We start from the raw sequence: 15373 nt of genomic DNA, 5'->3' as shown, positions 1-15373 counted from the left end.
GAATCATATCTCAAAAGATGTAATCATTGAACTAAACGGATCGAGACCCTGGAAATCACAAAGTCCTTACTTATATTATGGATGAGAAAATTGAGGTCCACAGAGGTTAAGTGATTTACCCAAGGTTGCACAGTAAGTACCAAAGCCATGATTCCAACCACAGTCCTTTAATGACAAGTCCAGTGTTTTTGCCCTATACTTCCCTCAGCCTTCTCCCCTAATAACTAAACATTTATGAGGAATTAAAATATACCAACCTGAATATACTTTACTTTGAAGAGCTAGAACATTGAATCTTTTCTCCATAGGACGTCTGCTTAATACGACTTTCAAGCTGGAAGGCATCTAGTCGTTCCTTGGGGTTAAAAGCCAACATGTCATGAAGAAGTCTACAGAGATCATTTGGCATGCATCTCTTTTTTTTCAAGGGAATTTGCAGCTTCATGCTGGGGTTTTCTAGCATTGCTTCTCCAATTGGGATTATGTCCTTCCCTTGGCATATATAAGTTCCTAAGAATAAGGTTGGGGGAGGAGGGAACCAGAGACAAGAAAGAAAAAAAAAGAGCTATTTCTAAATAATTTAAAGATCCTACATAAAAGAAAAATTTAAGTGGCAAAACATAAAATCCATCCCAAAGGTTACAATGGAGCCTAAGATTAGATGACAAGGAGCTGAATTATATTGAAAGATTAAAAGAAAATCAAATAAAGGTAACAGAATTTAAGTAGCACATCTTCCTAATCTGACCAAATGGCCAAAAGGCAGTGAGGAATACATCAAAACCAGATCTCCAAAAGTATATTAGGGATTGTTACATTCTTGAAACAAAGTACCTTTGTATACCACTAAATACAAATTAATAGATAACTTAACTGACATAGGATAGTGACTCAAAATCCATATTAGGACACTGAAGATATGATAAGACTCTCTTGCTGTATCAAAAGCCACAAAGATATGTGAAAATAGATATGACAGCTTAGAGAATGTTCCCAAAATATCAACAATGCGAGGTATGTCTCTTAACAAGATGGCCTGGTTTTTAAGTTATAAAATTAGTTATGAATAAATTTTTACATTCATAAAGTCATATTTGACCCTGTAAATCGTTTTTGCATAATGGAGCCAGTCACACAGCTAAGGACTTTCAGGCACTTTAAAAAAATAAAAGCATGCTATGGCACAGCACTCAACTCACTGAGCAACTTTTCTTCAGAACATGAAGGGTGTAAAGCTACATTTGTTCCCATAAAGTTTTAATGTCTTCACTAGAAGGAAATGGGGTTGAGAGGAAAGTAATAGATGAAGAGGAAGAGTTAGGATGAGGTGGGTTCAAGGTCTACATTTGAAATACACTGACTTGGGAAAGCCAAGGCAAGTCAACCTCACAATTACTTGGGCTATTCTCAAGATCAGAAAACGCACAGCAGTTACCAGTCTGCATTGGTAGAGGGAGTTTGTTCAAAGGGGAGTTCTCTATACTAGTGAAATCATAGGTCCAGATAAAAATTCACCAGTTTTCTGAAATCAAGTAGAGCAGTACTTATCTGCCATTTGAGAGACAAGATTGTTTGACCAAATTGCTTGACAGGCAGAAAACCTTCTAGAGCTAGACCATAAACTCATTGATGGCAGATACTGTATTTCTTCTTCATAGCTTCCCCAGTCCTTAGTACACTACTGGGTATACAGTTACTATTTAATTAATATCTGTTAAATCATATGCTTCTTAGGGCAGCTAGTTAGCTCAGTGGATAGAGCACCAGCAGTCCGGAGATGGAAGATCCTGAGTTCAAATTTGGCCTCAGACACTTTGAGCTGTGTGACTTTGGGCAAGTCTCTTAATTCAGACTGCCTAGCCTCTGCCACTCTTCTGTCTTAGAACTGATACTAAGGCAGAAGATGAGGGTTAAAAAAAAAAAAAGCCAAGTGCTTCTTTAAACAGGTCAGTATGCATGCATGCTAGTTGAAACACAAGCTTTTTTGTTAAGATTGATCTAAACCTTTCTCTGAGCCCAAAATTGAGTTAAATGCTCCCCACACCACCCCCTCTCAAGTTCAGTGATTTCAAAGGCAAAGTTAATAGTTCTGACAAACCTGGAAAGGTACAGACAGAACAAAAGTATTTACTTGTTTTTCTGTCATTTATTATTAATTTGGTTCTACTCTGTTAAATGCTAATGGAATTATATAGGATTTTGTATGTTTGCATATTTTGTTAAATGTTAAGTTTATAATAAGACTTTTAAAAGTAAATAGTTCAAATTCCATTACTCTGATTCTCAAACCAAAAATAAATTTAAGTTAAAACACTTAGGTTTTATCTTCAGCATCTTCCTCTTGGGCTTTATCCGTGAGAGATTCTAATTTTCTTCTTTAAAAATGTAATTAGCAAACATTTTATTTATTTTTAAAATAGTATGAAGTTCAGACAAGCTTTTTTATTTGACTGATTATAAGTATTAGCTATTATCTCCCACTAACGTCTCATTCTGCTAGCTCATCAAAGCATGAAGGTAACCTTAGGTTCTCTGCTGTATCACTCAAATAAGATAACTTTGAAAAGAAAAAAATATACATTCAGAAAATATAATACAAATAGTACACCACCTTTGGGTTTCCTACAAAACAGATTATTACATTCAGATCAGTGTAATCTAGGACAGGGTCCCAACCCTCATTGAGTTTACCATCTATTTGTTGAGATAAAACATACTGTTAAAAAGATACAGTGCCTAGAATTATCCATTTTGAGTGTCAAGTGAGTGACAGAGAAAGTGATAAGTATTATATATTTCAAAGAGGAAGCCATCACCATTGACTGAAGCTGTCAGGAGAGTTTTCTTAAAGAGGGATTATAGTGGATTGCAAGATCAATAGAAGTCAGCAGTGACATATGGCAGTCCAAAAAGGATAATGCAATTTTAGGCTATGTTTAAAAAATAAACAGTATAAGATTCATGTCTAAAAGGCAACTCACCAAGCAGTTCCTTCTCAGAATCTGCATCCCTGAAAGTAATCCTCTCAATCATGGCCCAGAAAATTATCCCAAGGGCAAAGATGTCTGCTTTAGCTGTGTAGCTGCCTTCCCACACTTCAGGAGCCATATAGAAATCTGAACCACAGGCAGAAGAAAATCGATGTTGATTTACATTCACACTCCCCTGGCATACTTTACTCAGGCCAAAATCTGTTATCTAAAAAACAAAGGGTGAGAGTAGCTAAATAGATCAAGTATGAAAATGTCCAATTCAACTTAGATAGACCCTCCTGGCGACTAAGTAAGGCCTGAATGACTTACACCTGGGGCTTCCAGCAGATTAATTAGGAATTATGTAACTGATCATGAAGAGATCTTCAAAAAGGATGCTCTTTATTATATCCTCTTTCCACAACTGACCTAGATATTTTAATAAGATTTTATTTTTCCCCCTAGGAAATGTAAAAAATTTTAACATTCACTTTTTAAAGTTTTGAGTTCCAAATTATGTCCCATCCATGAGATGGTAAGTAATCTGATATACATATTTTCCATTTGTAACCATGCAAAACATCTTTCTATATTAGTCATTTTAAGAAAGAGATCTCAAATTTTAAAAAGAAAAAAATAATTAAATATATTTCATTCTTCATTCAGATTCTCATCAGTTCTTTCTCAGAGGGCAGATGGCATTTCTCATCATGAGTCTTTGGGATTGTTTTGGATCACTACATTGCTAAAAATAACTAGGTCACTCACAGATGTTCCTTAAGAAATATTGCCCATTGTGTACAATATATTCTTCTGGTTCTGCTTACTTTGCTTTGCATCAGTTCATGTAAGAACTGACAGACTCTTAAGGAAAAAAGAGTGTGAGCACAAGTAATCTACTTGAGAATTCTGCTATCTTACCCTCATCTCTCCTCTTTCTCACAGAATCTCAAGTCTTTGAGAAACGAAGTTTCTCCTCATGAAAAGATTGGGGAGCAATGAGCTTAAGCAGCTCACCCTAAAGGGTACTCAAGTTCAATGTGAACACAGAGAGAGTTCATAAATGATATTCAGTGGATATAAACCAAACATGTTCATCTTTCTCTAGCCAGTCACATAGTGAAGCACACCCTTGGCCATGGAAGATCAAGACAAAGGAATAAGGATTAAATTCAATTCAATAAACATTTATCAGACATATACTATGTGTAATGTACAGTGCTGGGAGAGAGAGAGAGATTATCATCATTACTTATAATAATGACATCTAGTCAAGGAGATCAAAATCATATGAAAATAGGCTGAAGTGCCCATCATCTTTGTTGTCCTATCTGCTACTAGAATTATATCAAGGATGATTTTAATAAGCTTACTACAGAGGATGAGATTACATCCTAATATTTTCATTTGAATAGAAAAAGGGTTGTTTGTTTTTTTTTTTTTTACAAAAAGGTTTTTATCCACCTATGCCATAGTCTAAAGGACACTGAATTAGATAGCTAGGTGACACAGTAGATAAAGTTTGGGGCCTGGAGTCAGGAAGACTCATCTTTCTGAATTCAAATCTGTCCTCAGGCATTTCCTAGCTGTGTGACTCTGGGCAATTCACTTAACCCTGTTTGCCTCAGTTTTTTCATCTGTAAGATGAGCTGGAGAAATGGAGCATGACAAACAACTCTTCTAGTATCTTCACCAAGAAAACTCCAAAAAGACTGAAAACTACTAAATAACAACAAAAATAACAGGATGGTAACTTGTCCCAAGAATTTTTTCTATCTGAATCCCAAAGATGAGAGAAAGATGATGATGTCTATGATAATGATAACAGCTCAATTCATACATGTCATTAAGATTTTCAAAAAACTTCTTACATTATTTCATTTGATCCTAACAATCCTAGGAAAAGAGGTACTTTTATTACCAATTTATAGATGAGGAAACAGTTTGAAAGGTTAAGTGACTTGTCCAATGTTACAAAGTAAATATGTATCTGAGGTAGGATTTGAACCCAAGTCTTACTGAAAATCAAATATGCCATCCTGTCTTAAGTACTTTATTCAAGTAATGGAAGAATAAAATGTATATATAAATAATTATAAAGTGAAACAGAACATGACAAGTGCCATGGAAGATGCAAGGAAGAAAGAATCATTACTGCTTTAAGTATGGGAGTGGTAGAAATAAAGAAAGACTTAATGGAGGAGAAGGCGTTTGATCAAGTACTTCAAAAACAGAATGGTCTATGATAGTATACTATATTAGACTAATCATGAACTACACTTTCCCTACTTCCCCACCCAAAATCTGGACAATCTAAAACCAAGGTGCAGTGTTATTTTTCACTATGTACTTATGTTTTATTTCCTTTTTTTTTTAATCTCCTTTTACTACCACAAACTACATTCAGAGTACAGTATAATGGTTGTTTGGGGGGTGAACTATTAGCAGTACCATGGACCTGCTACACCCAAGTAAAGGGGCCAACAACTCCGTTTGTCTCCTGGACAGCTGAGGATTTGGAGGGACGGCCCTGAAAGTAACATTCAGAAGGACACTGGTGACTGGTGATGACATTGGACTGGTTGTATTTGGAGTGGGAATTTGTGGACTTTTAGATATTTTAATTTGTATTGTTTGTTATGTGTCTTATGTGTTTTAATGGAAGGGGAACCTGAGGCAAGTGAGAATAACACGTCTTTGAAAATTAAAAAATGGGGGCCTGAGTGGGACAGAATTGAGTGTGCTATTCTCAGAATGAGCATTTAACTCACAAAAGCTATTTTTTACCTTTTTTTTTTTGGTTGAGGACTCTGGGATAGGCTTGGGAGGGAGACTGATGAAGGACAGAAGGGGCGGGCACTAAACAGCTTGGTTGCTTCCTTTGCCTCATCTAAGTTGGGTTAGAAGCACAGGTGTTTTGATTTGTGGGTCAAAGGCAGGGTGCTTGACAAGGGAGGGGGGAGAAGCCTTGTGTATATATGGACTGCTTGCTGCCTAGTCAATTTTTTGCTTTAACATTGTAAACCTTAAAATTTCTTAGACTTATAAATGTTGGAAATTTCACCATTGGGAAATTTCATACTTGAAAAATTTCTTACTGATAGTCTATTGGAATGTGAACCCCATTGGCATGGGAGGGTCATTCTCCTCCCTTCTTAAGATTACTTTAGGACAGAAACCTTTTGCTGAACAATGGAAAGGGCTGCAGCATAGATCAAAATTTAATTATTCCAATCTCCACCCTACTCAGGGTAACAGGATTTAGGAAGGGCTGCAGCATAGATCAAGATTTAATTATTTGAGAATATGACCTTCAACAGACATGTGCAAAGCCACAGACCTCTGGGCGGTCCTGGGTTAAGCTAGAGCCACCATTGGCACAGGGAAGACATGGACAGTGATTGGTAGATGTGAGAACTGAGGGGAGGGAACTTGGGTGTTTTCCTTAAAGATAGCAGGGTCTGAGGACTGAGGTGGTTGGAGAGGTTTTGCTCTGAGAAGCTTGCTCTGAAGAAACCTGGAGGTGGAGGCCCCTGAGACTGTTTCTCCATTTTAGTCACGTGAGTGATAGGGACTGATCTCTTTTCTTTGCCTCAGCTATCTAAGGGCTTGGGCCTTTTGGCCCAGCCTAAACAGAAGGGGTATTTAAGCCCTATTCCCTTCTCTCCCCTTTCTCTCACTCTCTCTCTCTAATACCTTTCTTCCTCCTGTTTGTAATTAAACTCCATAAAAGGTTGACTGCTAACTTGAGTTTTCATTAAGGAATTACATAGCTGAATTCCTTGGCGACCTTAAATTAATTTATATCAGTCTTTAATTGATTTCCTTGTCACAACATTAAACAAAACTAAGTTTACAAGATACAGTTCTAGCACATGAGGCCTAGTATAATAATGCATCACTATGCTTTTCATGTGATACTTTGTAGGCCACTGTAAAATGGACCAGCTATGTACCCTCTATTAAAACTGCTTTCTCTCTTCGTTTTGTAGCCCTTGAACAAAGTGGATGCTATTATTAAATAGTTAAATATGAAGCATTTCCAATGCAGAAATGTAACTCCTATTTACTGAAGTTATGGAAATATGATTTTTTACTTTAATGAGGATCTCATTTAAAATCCTAAGCTCTTTCATTTATTACCTGTATGAGCTTGGGCAACTTACTAAAACCTCTCTAGATTTTACTCTCCTCATTTGTAAAATGAAGGGGGGGGTGGGACCAGATGGTCTCTGAGCTCCCTTCTAACTGTGTAAAGGGAACCCCTTCCTCCTAGGATCATGAACTTTCTACTTGTCCAAGCAAACCCTAGGAGCATGACTCAGAACACAGGTTACAAGTCTGGGTCAAAGAGACTTTGTTCCTGAGATGTGTTAGTGTAGTCCACAGTGAAAGGAAGTGATGTAGAGAAAGGAGGCTTTGAGGGCTGGAATTCTTGGCTGAACTTCCTCTCTCTGGAAGTTGATGGCTGAAGCGGAAGACACTCTCACGGACTGGTAGGCTAGGAAATATTTTTGTATTTTTTTCCCCTCTTTCTTTCTTTCTTAGGCTATATTTATATTAAAATTAAATTGTTAAAAGATACTATCATCCTTGTGATTTAAGGATTATTTTTTATAAACAGTGACCATAATAATCTTTTTTTATTAATATTATATTTCCAAACAAATTCATAAATATTACATTTAGGATATAACATTAAATTGTCAATATTATATAACTATACATCAGTAACCCAGTGATATGCCTGTATTCTTTTTTTTTTATCTTTTATCTTCATCGATACTAAGAATCAGTAAGAGCTAGACAATTGGGCTTAAGGCACTTGCTTAGGGTTACATACCTAGGAAGAGTCTTGGGCTAAATTGGAACCCAGGACTTCCTGTCTCTTCCAGGCCTGGTTCTCAATCAAGTGAGCCACCTAGCTGCCCTTTGAAGAACATCTTTTAATTTTGTTTTGAACAGCAATAATAATATGAGCAGCAGTACTAATGAGAAGCAGGTTGAAAAGAGGGTCTTAGACTTCATCAATCTCAGCCAAATCACCACAATATCTGACTTGATTAATGTAGTACTAAAACCTCAAAAGTACCCTAAACTAAAAGCTAATCAATTTTTAAAAAACCACTTTTTTTCTATTGGGGTAGACTTAACAGAAGCACAATTAAACACATTAAGAGATCAATGTTGTTGGGTTGTAGAGAATGTAGGAAAAAATAAAGAGTAATTAGATTCAAAAGGTAGAAAAGGCTCTAAAAGCCAAAAGGAGAATTTTATATTTGATCCTGGAGGTAACAATCACAGGAGATTATTGGGAAAGGGGGATGATATGATCAGACCTGCATTTTAGAACTATCACTTTGGCTGCTGATGAAAGGCAGTAGAGAAAGATTTAGTAGAGGGAAACCAACTGGGAGGAGATCTGAACTGGCTCCTAATTTCGCAGTTGCTTTGCATATATTTGTGTTTGTTATTTCCCCTGATAGAATGTTAACTTCTTGAGGGCACGGGCTGTTTCATTTTTGTCACTGTATTCACAACATCCAGAATAATGCCTGGCACAAAAATGGAGTAATATGCTTGAAATGATAGTTTAGAGTCTATATTAGACGAGAGAGCTAAGGCAGGAAGATCAATTTAAAGGCTATTGCAAAACTTAGGTCAAAAGGTGGTGGCCGTGTGAGTGAGTAGAGCAAAGAGAACAGATGTAAGAAATGTAAAAATTGAATCAATAAAACAGGACAACTGGTTGACCATAAGGAGTTTAGGAGAGTGAAGAGTTTAAGATTATGTCACCAGATAACTGAAAGAATGCATCTTTGTTTTACAAATGAGAAAACAGACTCCATTTCCTCTATTTAACTGAGCTAGACTGCAATTGGCAGAGTAGGTGAATAGGTTACTACTCAAGAAGAAGAGAGTAGGAAAGTATCGGGGTCCAGGATACAGTATAGCAAGTGAAGGAAATCTTCCTTCATTTTGCTCCTGAGAAATGTCCATGGAGAGAGAACCCAAGATTTACTAGGAATACAGACACATCAATGGATTATTGATGTAGTTATAAGGGAGCTTAGAGACCATCTGGTAATAAATGAAAGAGCTTAGGATTTTAAATGAGGTCCTCTTTGGCAGAGTAGAAGATCACACGAGCACAATTTAGAATGGAAATGGAAAATGAAAGGGTCAGAATTTGAACCCAGTCCTCTGATGCTGCCTCCTGTATGAAAAAATAGTTGAGTCTATATTAGATGAGGGAGATAAGATAAAAGAAAATTTAATGGAGACAAAGGTGGAATAAGTCCTCCCCTTTTCAGAAAAAAATGATATATTATTTTAAATTTTCAAATAGTTTTTAAAATAATTTAGCATGTTTTTATATATTGTAATCCAGGCTTTACCCAAAAATTATATTTAAAAATTTTTAATTATATAAAACTATAAGTTTCTGTACACTGAGTATAAACAAAATGCAATTCTGGTTCTAGAAGAAACTAATACTACTTGGATACCACTTTGCAGTAAATTCCTCTTCCTCTCATGAAAATTTTAGTGTTTTTGGAATAGAAGGGTCTGTCCAGCAGTTGACCTCAGTTACTTTCACTTTTAAAAGCCTTACAGTAAAACTGTAGGGAGTCTAAGGTTACCCATTCATAAAATCATTATTCATTCTGACCTGGAATTCTTTCTAGCATGTATAATTAGGTTGAACTATCTCTCAATTAAACAGTTCTTGAAAATACAGTAAAAGATGTGTTATTCTTCATTTCACCAATAGAAATAAAGTGTACATATCTGAGAACATCCTCATATAAATGTTCAGTTTAATGACTAGATCATCAACTACAAAGTTGTTCCATCATTTCAATCACATAAAACTGATTCTTCATGGCTCTATAAGGGGTTGTCTTAGCAAAGACACTGGAGAGGATTGCCGTTGCCTTCTCTAGCTCATTTTACAGATAAGGAACTGAAGTAGCAGACAGGGTGAAGTGACTTGCCCAGGGTTATAGAGCAAACAAGTGTCTGAAGCTGAATTTGAACTCAGAGAGAGAAGCCTTTCTAACTTTAGACACAGTACTTTATCTGCTGTGCCACTTAGCTGCCCCCTTACAGACTCAATACTAAATGTCTGTTGAAACAATTTTATATATTCTCAATCAGAAGGACTAGTCCAAGCTGTTTTTGAACAAGAATCTCTTCAATAAACCCATCCAGTCTTTGCTTTAAAATACCATGAAAAGGAACCCATTATTCAACATAGTGTACTGAATGATTGTAACCGATTCCTTAATACAAAGAACATATGAACACATGTGAATGAATGAATGAAACCAGAAATCACTGTAGGTTTAACATTTGGAGGCATTATGAAAGTGGTGTTTTTGGAAAACCAGTGTGAAGGATAGACTGAAAGCAAATGGAGGATTTTCCTTTGGATCAAAGTCTAATTATAAAAGAACACTTTCAAACTTTTCCATAATATGCTATAGCATTCCACTCTAATGGAATAATTCTGAATGCCTTTTACATAGTAGGTACTCAAGCAGTGTTTGCTGATTTGATTTAATGAGAATTTTAAACTAATTTAAATTCCCTTCTACCCAACCCAAATCCTCCCCACCCCCAAAGTCTACCCAGGCTTCCCAACTTGCCAAACAAAACTTTTGCTGTGTTATTATTCACAGTCTACCTTTTCCTGTAGGAATTAGTCAGGCTCCACTTCAAATCTCTTGCTTCATGTGGCTTTCAAAAGCTTAATTTCTAGAGCTCTTCCCAGATTTCTTCCTACTGAGAATGATCATGACTATAACAACTTCCACTGAGATCTAATTATGAAGATAGCACACAAGGACCACATAGGCACAATCTCATTAATCCAATCACTTGAGATAAAAACCTGATGAGAATTAGTGAGGGTTACAACCTTCCAAGAGATTGGCACAAAGAAGGAATATTAAGGAATTGCCACATCACTCTGTTCCCATCCTTTGATGTTCAAGCCCCAAACCTAGGGGGTAAAAATGATCATTTTACCCATCTCTTTGGCTATTGAAAAGAGTTAGTATATAAATGAAACTAGTCTTTCATTCATATATAAATATATATATATACATATATAAATATACACACATATGTTGATATATATAATATTGACAATACATTGTTATTGTTAAGTCATTTCAGTCATGTCCATTTCTTCATGACTGCATTTGCATTTTCTTGGAAAAAATACTAAAGTGGTTTTCCATTTTCTTCTCTCTCATTTTATAGATGAGGAAATTGAGGCATAGGGTGAATAGACTTACTCAGGGCTATCCAGCCACTAAGTGTCTGAGGCTAGATTTGATTTCACAAAGATAACTCTTCCTGACTCCAAGCCCAGCAGTCTTATCTACTGCACCACCTAGCTACCCTAGACAATACATAGTACATCAAAAATGTGTACTGTGTGCCATGTGTATTCATGTGTACATTTGTGTACATGGTGTATGTGTGTGTGTGGACAAGTTGGGAAAAAATGACATCCTGGTACCAGGGAAATAGCATAGTGAATTGGATCTGGAATCCAAAGATCTAGGTTCAAGTACAAATTCAACCATTTATTGGCTGCTTAAACTGCATCAATTTACTTAATTTTTCTGAGTCTCCCTGTTGTCATCTGTGAAATGGGGAAATGCTTGTATTTTCTTCCTCCTAGGGTTTTTGTAAAAAGTAAGTGAGATTCTAGGTATAGAAGTTATATGCATATGCTTTGTAACTACAAAGCACTATAAATCAAAATTAGCTTTACAGTTCAGTTTTCATCAACAATAAAGAGCTTAGCTACTTTCCACCAAATTCTCTGAGATAGTACACAGGCCAAAACATGATTAATCAAGAAGTCAACATCTATTAAATGCCTACCAGAAGCCAAAATTGAAAAGGGCAGCAAGTCCTTTGGAGATTTGGCAAAGGATGGTCTCAAAAAGAAGGTCCCCAAAGCAGTCCAATCTTAATTCTGGCATATAAAGAAATCCAACTGTAAAAAACTCATTACCAACACAGATGTCACATCCTGCTCCTGGAGCCAGTGTCATTGATGAGCCATGATGAATATTCATTGAAAACACAAATACTTACTACAAGATCATTGAATAGAACTAGCCTACCAGTGTTCAAGTGATGCTCATAATACAGCTCATATGAGTTAAACAAGATCTCTGGGTCTCCAGGTTCCTCATATTTGTGAAAAGAGGGGACCTGACTCTAGAAAAAACAACTTGATACAGTACAACCAGAGCCAGAAAACCTAGGTTTAATTCCCGGCTTCACTTCTTACTACTTGTGTGACAAAAGGCAAGTTACAACTCTAGGAGACTTGATTTCCTCTAAGCAAAAAGAAAGGTAGCAAAGCCCTCCTTCACAGAATTAATGTGAGGAAAATGCACTGTAAACCATAAAGTACTATAATAAGTGAATTTCTGTTATTACTATCATCTAGCAGCTCTATCAGGACAACAAACTGATGAGGGCAGAGGAACTTTTGGTTCAGTTGTTTTTCAGGTGTATGCAATTCATAACCCCATTTGGGGTTTTCTTGAAAAAGATTCTGAAATGGCTTGCCATTTATTTTTCCAGCTCATTTTGGAGATGAGGAAACTGAGGCAAACAGGGTTAAGCTACTTATCCAGGGTCACATAGGTCAGATTTGAGCTAAGGAAAATGAGTATTCCTGAATCCAGGCTCAGCATTCTATCCAATGGGTCACTTGTTCGAAAGTTTCTTTCATATACCACCATCACCCCAAACCCTATATAAAATACTAACTTCTAGAGAGCAGGAATTATTGAGGAATCTTTTCTTTGCATCCCCAGGGCCTATTATAGAGCCTCACACATAGTAGAGGCTTAATGTATATTGAATTGATTCATTTCACATCTACTTATTGGAGTATTCAATAAGTCAAAGACATTTTTCTAGGACAGTGAGGGCATGGGTGCCAAAGATGGCACATAGAGTGCTTTCCGTGGGTCCACAGAATTTATTACTAGGAAAGCAGAGGGACTCAGTGGAGCTGCTCCATTCCCCCTCTCCATTGTGCCTGATGACATTTTTCATAACACCCATCCCTCTGCCCAGAAGCCTTGTGGGAGCATATAGCAGGTAAGGTGGGTGGCTCACAGGTGACAGAGCTGGAGGGGAACAGAATGCTCAGGCCACTCTCCACCCACCTCTCTACAGTGGCTGAGGACATTCCCCATTTCACCTGCTCTTCCAACTAACAGCCCAATCGGGGCCCTTTATTCCTTCCTCATGGGGGGGGGGGGATGTACCAGAATATGGTCTCTGGGGCAAGGCAGGCATGGCACTCAGTATGGGTAGTGGGGACAGGGCCTGTCACTCCACCTCTAAAACGTTTGTCATCACTGTTCTAGGGCATTGTGCAGGATATAATTGTATAAGACATGGGTCCATGAAAAGAAATGACAGACAGTCACCCTTAAGGGCCACCCTTAAGAGCAGGAGTATGCAAGTTTAGAAAACAGAATTATAAAAGTGATTGAATTTGTAAACAATAGCTCCCTCTGCTACCTATCTTCATTTTTTACTGCAGTCTAAAAAGGATCACAAGACCATTCATTTATGGAATTTAGTATTGGAAGGGACCTCAGAGATCATCTAGTCCAACTGATCACCATATCCATGCCCTCCCTTCAAGCATTTATTTTTTCCTAGACCTTTGGGTCCTTTCCCTCTTCCATTAACATACTCAAGCCTCACCTATCTTTTACAAAGAACTTCAATTTGATCCTATTACTCCAGCCCAGTTACAATACCATTTATTTCTCTACTCTCTGTATTTTACTGTTTGGTCATTGTTGGGTCCAACTCTTTATGACCTTGTGGACCATAGCATACCAACACCACAAGATCATATAAGAGAACCAGTTTACCAGTGTTCAAGCAATGCTCATAATACAGCTCATATGAGTTAGACAACATCTCTGGGTCTCCCGTTTCCTCATCTGTAAAAAGAGGGGACCTGAATCTAGAAAAAGCAACTTGATACTATAGAACTAAAGCCAGAAAGTCCCAGCTTCACTTCTTACTGCTTGTGCTTTTTTTTGGCAAAGATGCTGGAATGTTTTGACATTTTCTGTATAACTAGATTTCAAACAAGTTTAAAATTAAAACAAATTCAAAACAAATATTCTATACTCACTGCCTCTTCTTCTTCATTGCCCATCTCCCTAAACCTCCCAGAATGTAGCTACTGTATCCATTATAATGATAGTGCTTTTTTTCTTAGGATCTGTAGAGCTGGCAAGGCCCTTAAAGGTCACTTTGACCAGACTGTCAAACTCAAAGAGAAATGGAGTTCATTAATCTATATGAGGATCCTTGTCAGCTGCATATTGACTTGGTTTTAAAATCTGCTATTATCTGTTTTATTGTATTTTTGTTAACTATTTCCCAATTACATTTTAATCTAATTTGAGCAGCATTTTGGAGGGTTATGGGTTGCATAGAGCTCATAGGCTATGCTTGACCTCTGACTTAGTTCACACTTAGAGCAGCTCAACCTAGATCTTCTTCAAGTCAGTAATCTTTCTCCTGTATCACACTACCTCTACTCACCAGATACATCCCTTCTCAACAAATTTCAAGTCTTTTTCTCAGTTTCCATACTTCCTGTCCATGAAAATAGTGCCCGATAATCAACTCCTCTTTCTTTGAAACTCTTACCTTCCTTGATTTCTTTGATATTACACTACACTGGTTCTCTTCTTTCTCTGAATATTCCTCTATCTACTTTTCAAATGATAACATTTGTAAAGCACAGTGTCTGGCACATAGCAAATGCTTATACAAATGCTTGTTCCATTCTCTTTCCCTTCCCTACTTATCCTCTAATTGATACTCCCTCAGAGCTCAGACTTCAGACTTCTTTTTGAGCATTCTTTTTTGAAAAACACATTTATTCTCATGATTTCAGCACTACAAATATTTGTCTCCAGGTACAATATCTCAGTTGAGCTCTGGTCCCATATGACCAACTATTTACTGGACCTTTTCATATTCCTCCTTAGGTTTTAGAAGAGACTTTAAATGCCATCTATTACAGCCTTCTTATTTTATAAATTAAGAAACTGAAACCATAACAGTGAAATTAATTGAGGTGGGGAGAGAAGCATTTATGAAACACTATGTGCTAAGCACTTTACAAATATCTCATTTGATTCTCAAAATTCTATGACAGAGGTACTGTTATCCCCATTTTATAGTTGAGGAAACCAATGTGGAAACCAAGTTAAGTGACTTGTCCAGGGTCACATAGCAAGTGTCTGAGATCAAATTTGAACTCAGATTTTAGCATTCTGTTCACTATGGCACCACTTTCCTGCCTGCTAAATAACAGT

The 15373-nt window shown here is 36.9% G+C and overlaps 1 protein-coding gene across 5 annotated transcripts in view; it reads right to left on the bottom strand.

The window, feature by feature from the left end:
- The window catches only part of STK35L3 (serine/threonine kinase 35-like third protein), a 135024-nt gene that overhangs the window by 67639 nt on the left and 52012 nt on the right, over positions 1 to 15373 (bottom strand). For all 5 annotated transcript variants that reach the window (XM_007476520.3, XM_007476523.3, XM_007476521.2 and 2 more), the window contains 2 exons: positions 2982 to 3198; positions 258 to 510 (listed from right to left, as the gene is read on the bottom strand). In XM_007476520.3, the coding sequence (XP_007476582.1) occupies positions 269 to 510; positions 2982 to 3198 (459 nt within the window). In that variant the 3' untranslated portion in view covers positions 258 to 268. The remainder of the gene's footprint in view (positions 1 to 257; positions 511 to 2981; positions 3199 to 15373) is intronic.

This window comes from Monodelphis domestica, chromosome 1 (genome assembly GCF_027887165.1).
Source record: "Monodelphis domestica isolate mMonDom1 chromosome 1, mMonDom1.pri, whole genome shotgun sequence".
Taxonomy (NCBI): Eukaryota; Metazoa; Chordata; class Mammalia; order Didelphimorphia; family Didelphidae; genus Monodelphis; species Monodelphis domestica.
Note: the sequence above shows the minus strand (reverse complement) of the source record. Positions and strands in the feature narration are given on the sequence as shown.